We start from the raw sequence: 15,246 nt of genomic DNA, 5'->3' as shown, positions 1-15,246 counted from the left end.
AGCAACAGCAAAGGGCATGAGGGGTAGAGAAGCTGGTCCTGGCTCCTCATTGCTCTCCCGCCTTCCCATCTGCATGGCTCATGGCTTGCCATGCTGACTGATTGGCACAGCAGGGCCCACAGGAGGGAGAAGGAAGGGCAGGAAGTCAGGCAGCCGCTCAAGTGGTGCCTCTGTGGCAGGGCGAACAGCGGAGGGTGGGGGACGAGAGAACACATTAGTCACCTCTCAGGCCTCCTTTGGCACAGAAGCCTGGTCTTAATGCATTTCTAATCAGCTTCCAGAGCTGTGGGTTGAGGCTACAGACGGGGTTTCCTCGTGGGACCTGCAGGGGATAGGCTGAGTGGGAGGCAGACACACTCAGTCTGCAGCATCTGCTCCCCTCCTTTGCCCTCTTCTTTCCAAGGTGCTTCCTGTGGTCCTGATGTTGAGACTGAAGCCTAAAGAAAGCCAGGTTTAGCCAGGTGTGGTGGTGAATGCTTATAATCCCCCCATTTGGAATGTGGAGGCAGGAGGATTGCAAGCTTTAGGACAGTCTGGCCTCACTAACATGGAAACCACCCCTCCCAAAGCAGATCCACACCCAGCTCTGTCACTGGGATGCACTCCTCCTGGTTTCCTGGTATGGCCTCAACTTGGGGACCAGGCAACAGCTCCCTCAGCCTCTTCTGGAATGTCTTGTCACGGGACACATACACAGAAGAACCCAAGCGGCCAAGGCAGGCAGTCTCACAAGGGTTTAGCTCTCTAACTCAAGTGTCAGACCCTTGTGTCCAGTGTAGTGATCTGAGCTCTTGAGTGGTATTGTCTTCGAAGAGAGTTCATGTCCAAGGTTCCAGAATCGATCCAGTGTACATTTCTTTACCATAATGGGAGAAAAGAGGGGCAGAAATACAGACGCTAAAAACACAGGCTTAAGAAATTCTGCTTCCAGCCCAGATGGAGTCATTGGGACTTAATTCACTCACTCAGCCGGAAAAAAACAAGATCAGTATATGAAAATAGTTTTCAGGACTTTAATATCAAGCCAGTAAGGCTTGAGTATGGAGAGAGCACGGTGAACCCTGGAGGCCTGCAGAGGGTTCCCTAAAGACTGTGTGTGATTGGTGGTGAGTCAAGGGTGAGCAAGCGCTGCTGAGACCGAGTCAACCAAAGGGATGGCAGTGAGCAGTGCCTGGTGCCCACACAAAACCACCACTCCTGTTTCTTCCCATTGGTCACTTTGTGGATCTCGTAACTCACAGGAGAATGAGCCCACTTCACTTCAGCCACAATAGTTACCGCCGGATAAATCTGGCATTTGTAATGCCTAGCCAATCATAAATCCCTGAAGAGTCCAAGCTGCTCCCAAATGAGTGGTCTTCATTCAGAATAGTGATGAAGAATATTTAGAGAATACAGAAATACCTATCATGCAATGAAGTGAAAGGCCCAGTGCTTAGCCGGGTGTGGTGGCGCTCACCTTTAATCGCAGCACTAGGGGAGGCAGAAGCAGGTGGATGTCAGAATTCAAGAGTTCCAGGACATCCAAGACTACACAGAAAAACCCTTCCTTAAAGAGAGAGAGACAGAGACAGAGACAGAGAGACATAGAGAGAGACACAGAGAGAGAGATAGACAGAGAGACAGAGACAGAGAGGGACAGAAAGACAGAAAGACAGAGACAGAGAGACAGACAGAGAGAAAGTTCATAGTGTCTGACATCTGACCAAGAATGACCAGACAGACAAGGAGATACAACCCAAGCTAGGAAGTGAGGGCATCACCCAGACACATTCCAAAGACTAAGAGTGTGAGAGGGCATTTAAAATAGGTGTTCCCTTGTGTTTCACTTGTTTTTTAAAAGGCTTAAGTAAGCAATGAACATGTTAAGAAAATGCAAGTTAATTTTCAAAAGATACAAGTTAAGTATTTAGAGACAACACCCACAATCTCTGGGATAGTAACACTCAGGATGGGCTTGCCACTCGTGTAAAAATGGCAGAAGAACAAAGATGACTAGACGGCTACACAACTCCAGGGAGGTTACCTAGAAAACGGGACCCTAGGAAAGACACAGGGATCACCCAATGACAGAGAAATGGATGAGATCTACATGAACAACCTGGATGACAGTGGGAGTAATGAAGGGCAAGGTTTGAGGGAAAGAAAGCTTAGGGGATCAGGAGATCCCAGCTGGATCAAGTACAGAAAGGGAGAACAAGGAATAACAGACCATGATAAATGAAGACCACATGAGAACAGGAATAGGCAGAGTGCTCAAGAAGTCCCCAGAAATCCACAATGATATACCCTCTGTAGTCTGCTGGCAATGGTCGAGAGAAAGCCTGATCTGACCTAGTCTGGTGATCAGATGGCCAAACACCCTAACAGTCGAGCTGGAACTCTCATCCAATAACTGATGGAAGTGGATGCAGAGATCCTCAGCCAGGCCCCAGGTGGAGCTCCAGGTGTTCAACTGTTGAGAAAGAGGAGGGTCTGCAAGAGCGTGAATTGTTGAGTCCAAGATTGCAAAAAGCACAGGGACAAATAGCCAAACGAATGGAAGCCCATGAATTATGAACCAAAGGCTGTGGAGCCCCCAGCTGGATCAGGCCCTCTGGATAAGTGAGACAATTGAATAGCCTCAACTGTTTGGGAGGCATCCAGGCTGTGGGACCGGGACCTGTCCTTGGTGCATGAGCTGGCTGTTTGGAACCTTGGGCTTACACAGGGACACATGCTCAGCCTGGAAGGAGGGGACTGGACCTGCCTGTACTGGATCCACCATGTTTAAATGAATCCCCAGGGGAGTCTTGGCCCTGGAGGAGATGGGAATGGAGGGAAGAGGCTGGGGGGAAGGTGGGGGCAGGAGTGGGGAGGACAGGGGAACACATGGCTGATGTGTAAAATTAAAACACAAATATAATTTAAAAAAAGTTTTAAAAAATGGTGGAAGAAAATGGCGGTGATCCTGAAGAGGCGTCCATGACAGCTACTCAAATGAAACATTGAGAAAAAGGTCAGAGAAGACGAACCACGTGCTGTGAGACAGTTTGAGGCCACCTAATGCAGTCAGAAAGAGTCTTGAAAGGCAAGAAGGAACAGAAAGAAAAATCCACAAAGAATTAATGCCAGAAAAGTTTCCAAATATGATGGAACTATAACCCACACATGCATTTTTTCAGACTTATTATTTGTGATGATGTGTATATGTATGTGGGCTGGTATATGCGCATATATGTGTTATACGCACATATGATTGCAGTACCCACAGAGGCCAGAAGGAAGCATCAGATCTGGAGTAATGGGGAGTTATGAATGGCCAGATGTGGGTGCTAGGAACCAAACTGGGGTTCCATGGAAGAGCAACACACACTCTTAACTGCTGAACCCCCTCGCCAGCTTCCTGCACGCACATTTGGAAATGCAAAACACGAACAGAACTGCACAAAGGTAAAGCTTCACCACATTGCTCAAAATCAGAGAGAAGGATAAAATCTTAAAAGCAGCCAGAGGGGGAAAGAGACAGTACACTTAGAGGAACAGAGCAGAGATAGCAGAAGGCTTTCTCTGGAAACAACATAAGAAAGAAGCAGAAGCCGTATTTTTAACTGAACCATCAACTTAGACTGTCCAGACCCACAAAAGCTGAAAGATCCATCCAGCAATTCAGCAGCACTAGACACATCAAAGCCCTTCCAGGCAGAAAGAAAATGATGCCCCGAAGACACGAGACTACACAAATGAAAGAGAGACAGGAGTGGTAACTAATGCATGGGGGAAACACATGAGATTTCCCCTTATTACTTTATAAATGGAAGAGAACTGACTTTCGGCCAAGATCGTAATGATGTAGTACGGTTTACTACATATACACACAAATGCAGTATGGTTTACAACATACACACAATAATGTAGTATGGTTTATAACATATACACACAAATGCAGTATGGGTTTTAACAACATAACCAACAATATGTGGTATGGTCTAACATATACACACAAATGCAGTATGGTTTATAACATACACACAATAATGTAGTATGATTTATAACATATACACACAAATGCAGTATGATTTATAACATACACACAATAATGTGGTATGATTTATAACATACACACAATAATGCAGTATGATTTATAACATACACACAATAATGTAGTATGGTGTATAACACACACACAAATAATGTAGTATGGTGTATAACACACACAATAATGTAGTATGGTGTATAACACACACAATAATGTAGTATGGTGTATAACATACACACACATCCCAGGGAGACATAATGGGCAGGAAAGGTGCATCTATGGGTCTCCAACTCCTGGGACAGAAGCTGGAGTTTGGCCCAACAGCAAGGCAGAGCACACAGAAACTGTTACATAAGCAGCATTTACCTGGAGATGTGCACCCCCATACCTGTTCTCTGGGCTCTGGGAAGCCCTAGGTTTTAAAATATTACCTAGAAATTTGATCTAGGAAAGAGTCTGTGATGTTGATGCCTTTGTTAACTGTTCATTACATTCCCGAAGAAACGGCACCACAGCCTCCTCTGAGGCCTGAGGAGTATGCCCACGTTCTTACTAGGTCTTTCCAGTGAGAATTTGAAGAAGACAGGCCCTCTGGTTAGAACCATCTGAGATAATAGATAATTAGTACTTTCATGATAATTCTTGCTTTAAGAAAATGTGGGCTGTGGTTGGCACAGAAGTCCTTGTACCTACAGAGCACTAGAGAATCAGGTATATTAAACACTCAGGACCTCTCCTCAAAGGAGGAGTTGACTGGCTCCATCCAGAAGGCTGGGAGTGGATATAGTTAACGACTTGGTGACCTTTTTGCTATTTGCTATCTGTGGAGGCAGACCACACCCAAATCCCCCAGAATGTGTAACCCAGACTCTCCTTCCAAATCCCCCAAATGTATAACCCAGATTCTCCTTCCCTAGACCTTCAGCTTTAGCTCTCAGTTACCAGAATCCATCTGTAGGGTAACATCACATGTATTTTATGGCCTGCTGACTTCTATGCTATCTCAGTCAAAGACCACACTGGATTCTAGGTCTTTTAGCTACAGAGCCCACCCTCAGGTTCACATGTACTCTGCCAAGGAGTTTCTGTGTAGCTGCACCTTAAGATTTATTGGACACTTGGAACTGGAATGATTGTTGCCCGGAAACTTTCCCCCAAATTGTGTTTTAAATATGCCAACAATGGGGCTGGAGTCGAGCTCAACAGTAGAGCTCTTACTTAGCATACATGTGGTCCTAGGTTCATTCCCAGTACTGTCAAAAAGGTAGAATAAATAAACAATTTATAAGGAAAAAAATATGCTGGGCTGGAGAGATGGCTCAGCGGTTAAGAGCACAGGCTGTTCTTCCGAGGTCCTGAGTTTAATTCCCAGGAACCACATGATGGCTCTCAACCATCTGTAATGAGATCTGTTGTCCTCCTCTGGTGTGCAGGAAGAACACTGTATACATAATAAATAAATAAATCTTTTAAAAGATGTGCTGACAATGAACCGCCTGGCATCAGACTCCCTGAGGTATGATCCAGGTTGATGAAGTCAACCCAAACCGAGTTTTTATTCTCTGTTCGTTTCTGACACCTGCAGAGACACCCGCTCCACCAGCCCCATCAATGGACTAAATAGCAGATTGCCTGGCTCCCAAGGGGTCTATTTTTTTTGAGCAGTGGTGTTTCTCTGGACAAGAAATGTCTGCTAATTTCTTACAGATCTGTTAGAATGATCCCATAGGCTCCTTTGTACAATACAAAAAAAAGAAGACCTCTGTTTTAAAGAGAAAATAGAGTCATGTGACCCATATGACTAAAGTCTTCTGTGGTTCTCCCTCTTTGTGGAAAAAAAAAAATAAAAGCAAATTTACTGTGAGTCTCCTAAGGCCCTGGAGGTGAGAGAAGGCAAAACGGGCAGGCAGGAAATATGCCGTAGTGATTAGACCTTGTGGTGGCTCCCAAAAACAGGCCAGGGTTAGTACCCCGTTCTAGGTGCCTTCCCACCTGCCAAGTTCTGAGGGGTGGGCTGAAGGCTGAAGGAAGATGAGGGGGTAATCTCGTCTCCCCAGACACAGAAAGCCTTCTCAGACTCCTCTGCCATGAGGTCAAGTCATAAAAGTTGTAAGGTCTGAAATGGTCGAATACGCACACGTCTCACCTAACATAATCACCACCTAGTTCAGAGTAATTATCTTCTCTCCTACGCTTGGTGAGATACAAGGCTTTGAAAACCCACTGGAGCTCTGGGATGAACCCAGCCCACATTCCTGTCCTATGTGGTTCAATGCAGTCACCAATCTCCAAGGATGCCATGGTTTATGCCTTCCCACCCTCCTGGATACGCAGGCCAACCCACATGGATAATGGCGGGCTGGTCCACTCCCTCTGCATCCAGATTGCCTCAGAGCTTTCTCAGTTGCAGACACTGTATGGCATCTGAGGCTAGGTCCTAAGGAGACTGAAGCCTCCACCTGGGACCCCTGAACTCTCACATTAGGGGAACCAGTGCTCCACAGGGAGTGGGTAGACTGAGGACTCTGTGCTGGGAGGAGGCCCAAGTTGCTAAAAGCAAACCCTGAAACAGGAGCATCATAGAGAGTGGCCATGTGGGGAGGCGACAGAAATACCTGTGAAGAAGCCATGAGTTGGGAGTCCAGATATTGCATGGAGGCCACTGTAGCAGACAGAAACCACTGAGCAGAGTCCTTCTTGAATTTGTCCCACAAAATTGAGCAGTTTAGACAACTCCAATCTCTTAGCAACCCGAGGAATCAACAGTAACCAAGCAGCCTGTGCTGCAGCTGGTCAGTATGGTACAGATTTCTAATTAATTGTTAGTATTTTAAAAATCTAATCTGGAGGCTAGGGAGATGGTGCAGGCGGTGAAGGGCTTGTACAGTAAGCACAATGACCTGAGTTCGAGACCCAGAGGCCACATAAAAAGCCAGGCACAGTGGCAGACACTAGCAGTCCCAGTGCTGGGGGTTTAGAGACAAAAGGACCCCTGAGGCTCATTAGCCACCAGTCCCCTTAGTGAACTGGTAAACCCTAGGCTCAGTGAAAGACGTTGTATTAAAAACAATTGGGGAAAGCACCCACCATTGACCGCTGGCCTCTCTACATTTACACATATACATACATACTCACACACACAGAGGGAGAGAAGGAGGGAGGGAGGGAGGGAGAGAGGGAGGGAGGGAGGAAGGGAGAGGGACAGAGAGAGAGAGAGAGAGAGAGAGAGAGAGAGAGAGAGAGAGAGAGAGAGAGAGAGAGAGAGAGACTGCATGCAAATATCACCATTTCTACTTTTCTTTGGAACATAGAAGCACCACTGCCCCAGGCCTGTGTGTGTGCTTGGTACAAGTAAGAACTACAGCATGGGGACCGGTGTCTGCAGGTGAGGCCCCTACTCTTCAGGACACCACAACCCTTCAACTACTCTGTTCCACTCCATGAGGCTATCCAACTGGCCCCAGGCTCCCTAGGGTTATCTTTTAATCCTCCGTCATCTGTCCCTGTGCTCTAACCCACTGACTGTTGCATAGCAATCCCCACTGGGAAGGACACCCCGTGTTAAAGACGACGCTGACCATGCGCATGCTGGTTCCTCCTCCGACTGCCCTTGCTCCTGTGTGTGAATGACAGGTACAGAGCCTTTGAGTCAAGCTTATCAAAGGCGCTTCTGGTGGGCTCCCGGGGAGTCTGGGACCACACCTTGTCTTGTCCTCCAATGCCCTGTGGGCTTGACACACAGAAAACTCCCACCCAGTGAACAAAGTGAGCAGTGTTTTGTCAACATTTCAAAGCTGAAGAACTTGAGATTAGAAGAGGAGTCTGCTCTCCAACTCCCTAAACTGGGGGGTCTCCAGATCCGGTTGTTAATTGGGTTGTATCCTCTCAAGGATACTGAAGTCCTAACCCCAGCAGCTTTAGTTGCAAAGAGAGCCTCTGTCTATGTGCAGACAGGATTAAGGTAAGGTTCTAGGGTGGCCCTCAGCCCACCAGACTGGGGCCCATATGAGGACCCAGCACAAATGGTGCTATGTAGTTACAGGAGCAGAGGCTAGGGTGAAGCATCTAGAGGTCAAGGGGCACCAACGATGGCAGGGGACACCTGGATGCTCCACTGGCAAGCCTCTTTCCAGGCCTTCAGTGATCGGGACAGGTGGACACCTGTGTGTGGATCTCTGACTTCAGAGTTATAGGAGAAGAAATTCCAGTTTGAACTGGCTTTCTGCTCATTTAAGGGACTTGCTAAAACACGTGCATAAACCTAAGGTTTTGTATATCTGAGAAATGAGGGGTTCCCTGAGGCTGATTCTAGAAGGGTCCATTGCACCTCCACTTCTGGGGGCTCCCCTCTCCGGTTTGTGGGGGAGGTGGCTGTGCCCCCAGGCTATCTGTTTCCTCCCGGTCTGGACAATGGGAAGGATGGAATCTGTTGGACTGCCATAATCTACAGGAGAGGGACTCTCAGATTTGGAGCAAGTTCTTGGCTTAAACATTTTAAGCTTGTGACATCAATATTATGTTTGGTAATTTCCAGGGTCCTATGTCTTTTTATGACCTAAGACTGGCCACAGAGCTGAGGACCTGCTTCATCCACGGACAGGAAGGGGACCCTGCTGGCTGAGTGTGTATTCTAGTCCTCTGCCTTGATGGACACTGGAAGTACTACTGTGATAGGGGTACTGGGGTGGGACTGAAGGCATGGGTGATGGAACTTCTAAAGCTCCCAGGAGGACCTTCAGGTCAGGAAAAATTGACTAATACCAGACAGACACTAGTCACTTTAGAGACAGTCCAAGATAGAAGAAGCATGGCTGACATCTCCTACAGGCTTGATCCAAAGTGTATGGGAAGGTGTGGTCCTGGTCACAAACCCTATGGGAATGAGCACCACCTCGGCACACAGCAGAATCCTTCCTCTAATGCAAAGATCCCAGCAATATCATACCTCCTGCACAACACTAGTTTCCCCTACAGTAGATTTTATTTTTAAAGTAGCAATTCTCATCCTATGGTAACAGTGAGACAGATCTATGGCAGGAAGCAATACTGAGCAAAACCCAGGCACTGCTGTGCAGAGGCACCATGGTGCCAGCACCTCCTGAGGGAGGGGACAGATGAGCCATCTTGGAATGTATCCCTAGGGTGAAGTCACGCGGGGGAAACCCCAGAATCTCTGCAGAGCCTAGGGTCTAGGTTCAAAAAACCAGCTCCCTCCCACATGAACTGCATGTCCTTAGGTAAATTATTCCTGACATCTGGCATGCTGACCTACAGAACTCCAAACTAATAGGACTTGCAAGCATTTACACACAATAGGTCCTCAACAAACCTTAGTGTGTCTTCCATTGGTGTGCCTATTCACATTTCTGTTCCTTTCAGCTAGCATGGTGCTGAACATGTAATCAATGCCATCTGTTGGCACAAACAAACTGACCAAGTGAAATGTGAATTATAAAAACAAAACATAAACAACAAAACCCCACTGACACACCACCACAACAAACTGACTCCCGTAGGCTCTGCCCACAGGTGCAGAAAAGCCCTGTTTGTACTGTCAAGTCACCATAGCAACCGAGGATGCTCTAGCCAGCCCCAAAGGTTAGTTAGTAATGATCAATTTATCTTGTAACCATGGAAACACCAGCTTCTGTGGGATGCAGAGAGGAAGGCAGCCACAGACATCCTGTGAGTTTCTCTCCTCACTTCAGTTACAGCTCAGCTAAACACACTTCCATCTTCAATGGAAGTGACTGTTTTCCACATGACCGTATTTACATATGGGTAAAATACAGGGTACGGAGTGGGTCATCAGCAAAGAAGGGCAGGTTGTAGGAATTGTTAGGGTTATGGTTCACTTGCTTAACTGAACCATTCTCAACTTTGGGTCCTGATCCCCCACAGCCAACCTGGGGACTTTGTGTCATTTGATGCTCCCATTTGGGAACAACCCTCTACATCCAGTCTAGCTTTTGAAGCTACATTTTAAACAGACTTCCACCACACGGGTGAAGTTTGGAGAAAGTAAAGTGTCCCTTAAAATTTCACTCCCGAAGACAAACAGCAGGGATTGGGGCCCTGGGCACACACCCAGGAGACAACAGGGTTGGTTTACCTGTCCCTGTGCTCCCAACACAACCACAGAAGGTGGAATGTCTGACTTGTAGGTTGGAACTTGTGTCCAGCCAGATGTAGCCTCTCCCTGTTGCCACACTATGGTCAGCTCAGGGTCTTCTCAAGGGCTACACACAACCCCAGAACAGGGCGTGTGTCTTTGTTCTGGCTCCAGACAATCAACATCTAAGATCACAACTCCAAGGCATTCTCCTGCCGCGGAGACCAGGCAGAGCGCCAAGAGGTCATCTGTATGTCTGCCAGGAGGAGCCTGTTTTGTACGGAGGGAAGGGTAGTGGTCTCCTGCTCAAATCCAGCACAAAGCAAAAATGGATTAAACCATCCGTCTCTGTCACAAAGCCCTGCCACTGCCTCCCTGAGAGGTAAGGGCTAAAGTCCCACACACAGTGGAGAGAAAGGGGGTTGCCCCGAGGACACCAACAAGTGACAAAGTGCCAGCACCAAGCAAAACCAGAGTGGGGAGGGCAGCTCCTTTTCAGCATGTCCTCTGCCTGCCCGGGGGCACCACCGCGAACAGCGAGTGGGGGTTGGGCAGGGAGGGGCGACTCCTGCTGTCCAGGCTCCTCAGAGCTGTCTTGCTCAGAAGTGGGGTGCTCACTGGAGACAGCTCCACTCCACCTTCTGTGTGCGAGGGACACGGGCCACTTCACCCAGGGCAGCCAGGCTGCCGGCCCTGGGTACGTGCACCAGGTGGGACTGCCGGGCTCGGGACAAAGGACCTGACCACGGACGCTGGCGCTGCACCGGAGAGGACAGCGAGGCTGGGGTTCTGCAAACTTGGAGACCCAGAGAGCGTGGGGTAGATTCTGGGTTACCTGCGCGGCCATAAAAGACAGATCCATGGTGTCGCTGCTGGCGTGGCTGCCCGCGCTCCAGTCCTCGCTGCTGTTGCTGCTGCTGCTGCTGTCGTCGGCGTCGCCGCTGCGGGTCCAGCCACCCGCACAGCTATCAGGGAGCGGGCGGAAGAGCGAGCAGGTGCCCTCAGGCCCCGGTGACCGTGACCTCAGCAGCCCCGGCGTGGCGGCGCCTTTCCAGCCCTCGCGGCGTCCTCGCAGGCGGCTCCGGGCTCCGGCTCCCGATGCCGAGTGGGCGGGAGACCCCGGGCGCGGCGCCCCTCCACGTGACCACTCCCAGCCCCACCCCCGGGGGCGGGCCGAGCAGGACCCCTGATTTCTCGCCACCCTCTCTCTGCCTTGACCAAATGGGGAAACTGAGGCCTGCGGTGGGCCAGCTGGATTGGTGAGCCAGCTTCCAACCCAAATCCAGCGTGGTTGGCGCTCTTTGTGTAAGGGCACTTGACTCCAGTCTTCCAGGGGATGGCCAAGTGGCGGGGTGACCAGGAGTAGATAGACGCGGGTTTTCAGTGGCAACCCTGTGCCCAGACTCCGGAGTGCTTGGCTCTTGAATTGGGCTGAACAAAGCGGAAAGTCTGGCTTTTCTGTATTGTGTGGCTTGGGTAAATCAGTGTTTGTTTGAGCCTGGGTATCCTCATTTGTAAAATGGGAGTAAACAGAACCTAGGAATTAAATAAGACGTGGTATGTGTCACCACAGGGTGAGCTGTAGCATGACCAGTGTTCCTTAGTGGAGACCGTGGAGTGAATGTCCTTCCATGATGACATACACAACCTGCAGACAGTGCCTGTGGCTCTGTTAAGATGTCTTACCTCAGAAAGATAGCCCAAGCCACAAGGGTGTCATAGCTGCAAAGCAGGGAGCCACAGAGATACCCAGTGGGCTCTCTGGGGTGTGTGTCACCCCGCCAACATCTTTCTCTCCTCTCTCCTTTCTTTTTCTCTCTTCTCACCTCCCTCTCTTCTCTTCTGCTTTGTGTCCTCTCTTGCTTCTTAGGCTCGGCCCCTCACTTCTGCGCCCCTCACTTCTGTGCCCCTCACTTCTGCACCCTTCCAATATGTACTGACTGGTTTTGTGTGTCAGCTTGACACAGACTGGAGCCGTCAGAGAGGAAGGAGCTTCTTGTGGAAATGCCTCCATGAGATCCAGTTATAGGGCATTTTCTCATCTAGTGATCAATGTGGAAGGCGGAAGGCCCAGCCCACTGTGTGTGGTGCCATGCCTGGGCTGCTGGTCCTGGCTTCTATAAAGAAGCAGGCTGAGCAAGCCAGGGGAAGAAAACCAGCAAGCAGCTCCCCTCCATGGCCTCTGCATCAGCTCCTACCTCTGGAATCCTGCCCTGTTTGAGTTTCTGTCCTGACCTCCTTCAGTGATGAACAGCGATGTTGAAGTGTAAGCCAAATAAGCCCTTTCCTCCCCAACTTGCTCTTTGGTCATGGCGTTTTATCACAACAGCAACCCTAAGACACAATCCAAGTACCTGCCTCCAGTCTTGGTGCCCAGAGCTACCCTATTGGGTCTCTGGCACTGGTTCCCAACCTTGCTAATGCTGTGATCCTTTAAAACACTTCCTCATGTTATGGTGCCCCCCAACCCAACCATGAAATTATTTTTGTTGCTACTTCATAGCTGTAATTTTGCTACTGTTATGAGTCATACGGTAAGTACCTTATATTCAGGATGTCTGATATCTGACCTCTGTGAAAGGGTCATTTGACCCCCAAGGGGTCTTGACCCAGAGGTTGAGAACCACTGGCCTGTGGCCTGGTAGTTCCTCAGCCTACCCAGAACCTTCACATCCATTGCTTCTCCGCACTTTCACCATGAAGTCTTATACCCACAGAGGAGTATGTGTGTGTGTGTGTATGTGTGTGTGTGTGTGTGTGTGTGTGTGTGTGTATGAATTCATGTGTGCATGTACATGTGTGTGTGTGTATGCATGAGTTTGTTTGTGCATGTGCACACATGTGTGAATGTGTGTGGGGTACAATTTAAATAATGATAATCCTCTGCAGTCTAATAAGAAGGAGAAATGGAGCTGGAGAGATGGCCTGTCCATTAAAGACTCAGGCTCAAAATTAAAAAGAGCAAACAATGTCCTTTAACCTTGAGGGCGTCTCTCCAAAGCTCTTTCTTGTCTGTCCCATTGCCCTTGCCTCCTGTCATCCAAATGGTCACAATCATTGTTCTCTTCTTGCAACCCCCCTCCACATTGTTTACCTGCTTTAACCTCTATGGGGACATAGAATCCATCTGAAATGTATTCTTCCTGACCTCCCCATTTCAGTCAGCACCTCCCCATTTCAGTCAGCACCTCCCCATTTCAGTCAGCACTGCGTCTGTGTCGATGGTGATTGATGCCACCATCGATCTGCTGGTATTTACAGGCTACCCAGGTTTTCTCCTAAAACGAACATGGCTTCAATGATTGCTTTTGACCTCCCCAGTAATCTGTTCTCCATGACTGTAATTATATCATTTCAGGAAAGTTCTATAAATGGAAGCGTGATGAATAACCCTCTGGTTACCAGGAGATTCATCCAGGATGTTGTGGAAGTTTGTTCCTTTTTATGCTGGGTAGTATTTTATTTGATTGATGTACCATAGTTAGTTTAACCAGACATCTGTCAGAGGACATCTGTGGTGTTTCTGTTCTTTGATGCTTATGAAAACAGCTGCTATGTACATGCATATCTGAGGTATTGTTTGAACATGTCCTTCACCCATTCCCATGGCTGTGGCCCTGGAGCAATGCTTCCTCTACAGTATGTCCCACAGATCAGGGCCTTTAGTGGCTCCTCAGCCTGCAGGCCTGACCTTGCCCACTAGAAACCCAGACTTCTCCTGACCATGCTCTGGAGGAAGAGAGGGACTGGGTGGAGTCAAACCAGTTGTTTTCATTTCTGTTTTGCAAACCCATGGCTCTCTGAGCACCCTGTGGTCAGTACTTAAGTCCAGCCCCATGTCCTTAGACAAGGCTCATCTGCCATCCTTGTCCCTGGGCTGTGGGCCGTTCACCTCTGGAAGAAGAGGCAGGGGTGGCCGGTCAATTCCAAGTTCATTTCCAATGCTCGTCAAGTCTCAGTGGTAAGCACTAGTTCCTCACACCATAAAGAAGGAAAAGGGCAACTTCCTGGGACACTCGAGGACTCCACAGCTGTCCACAGAAGGTCAATCTGCAGGTATAGTTCTGGTCACTCAAATGGACCGCTGTCACCTATTCAAGTTGGCAAGCCTCAACACACAGATAGGAAATTTTCTTCTCTTCACATCGTGTGTACCAACAGTCCCATTTTACTTCAGAGTGACTTTCTGACAGATGATGGGTAGCCACAGCCTACCCACCCACTGTCCTGTTGATGAGTACTGGCTTTCTGGCAAGCCTCTGGCTGTTGTGAATCAAGTTCCTATGAACACTGGTGTCTGAATCTCTTTAGGATATTCTGTTTGTTCTGCACTTTCTACATCCTCAGCAGAAGACGAGAGTCTCAGTTGACGCACTTTTGGCCAACACTTAGTACTTTCATTGCTCTTTACTTAGCCACCCAGCTGGCTGTGATGTGACGCTTCCTTAAGGTCTCAGATATGTATTTCCATGACAACAGATGATACCGAGTGTGCTTTCATGGGCTCAGGGGCCATGGGTCTCTTTTCCTCTGCAAATGGTCTGTGCAAATCTTTCACTCACTTTTGAAAGCTTGGATCGCTTCTCACTTTATTATTGAGTTGCTAGTGTTCTTTACATATTTAGGAAACAAGTTTCATGTCAGACACACGCAAGTATTTTCTCAGTCTGTGGCATTTTTTTTAGCTTTAATAAAATCTAGTGAATCTTTAGAATCCTATCTAAAAGGATGCATGTTTCACCTTTCCTCCTCTTTATGCTTCGAACTGTCACCTATTTTTATTTTTATATGAGCTTTGAATTAAAGGTTGTTTTTTTTTTTTTTTCTCTTTTCTGAAACAATATCCAACTGTGCTGGAGCCATTTGTGATGAAGACTGTCCTGCACCACTAAAGAGACTCAGCGTTTAAGGTGGTACCCACTCTGAAGCTCATTCTGCATTTCTCCTTAAATGTTGGCTTCTGGCCTCCACCTTAACCCCCTCTTGGGCAGAGTGACTCATTAGAGGATCACTCTCCTCCCTAAGGTCACTGTCCTCTCTAAATGCTCTGTCAGGAATGCTCACAGGCTTGTCAAATGAACCTTGGAGGTCACCTCCAGCTCTGTCAACTGTTTCC

General features: G+C 48.3%; 1 protein-coding gene across 1 annotated transcript in view; it reads right to left on the bottom strand.

Annotated features, from left to right (window-relative positions):
• C14H14orf132 (chromosome 14 C14orf132 homolog) overlaps nt 1–12,807 on the bottom strand; it is a 36,565-nt gene extending 23,758 nt beyond the window's left edge. Inside the window, exons 1-2 of the mRNA XM_036205656.1 lie at nt 12,789–12,807; nt 10,966–11,561 (exon numbers count right to left, since the gene is read on the bottom strand). Coding sequence (XP_036061549.1) covers nt 10,966–11,561; nt 12,789–12,807 — 615 coding nt within the window. The remainder of the gene's footprint in view (nt 1–10,965; nt 11,562–12,788) is intronic.
• Between the last annotated feature and the right edge of the window lie 2,439 nt (nt 12,808–15,246).

Source organism: Onychomys torridus, chromosome 14, assembly GCF_903995425.1.
Source record: "Onychomys torridus chromosome 14, mOncTor1.1, whole genome shotgun sequence".
Classification (NCBI taxonomy): domain Eukaryota; kingdom Metazoa; phylum Chordata; class Mammalia; order Rodentia; family Cricetidae; genus Onychomys; species Onychomys torridus.
This window is presented reverse-complemented; position numbering and strand designations above follow the sequence as displayed.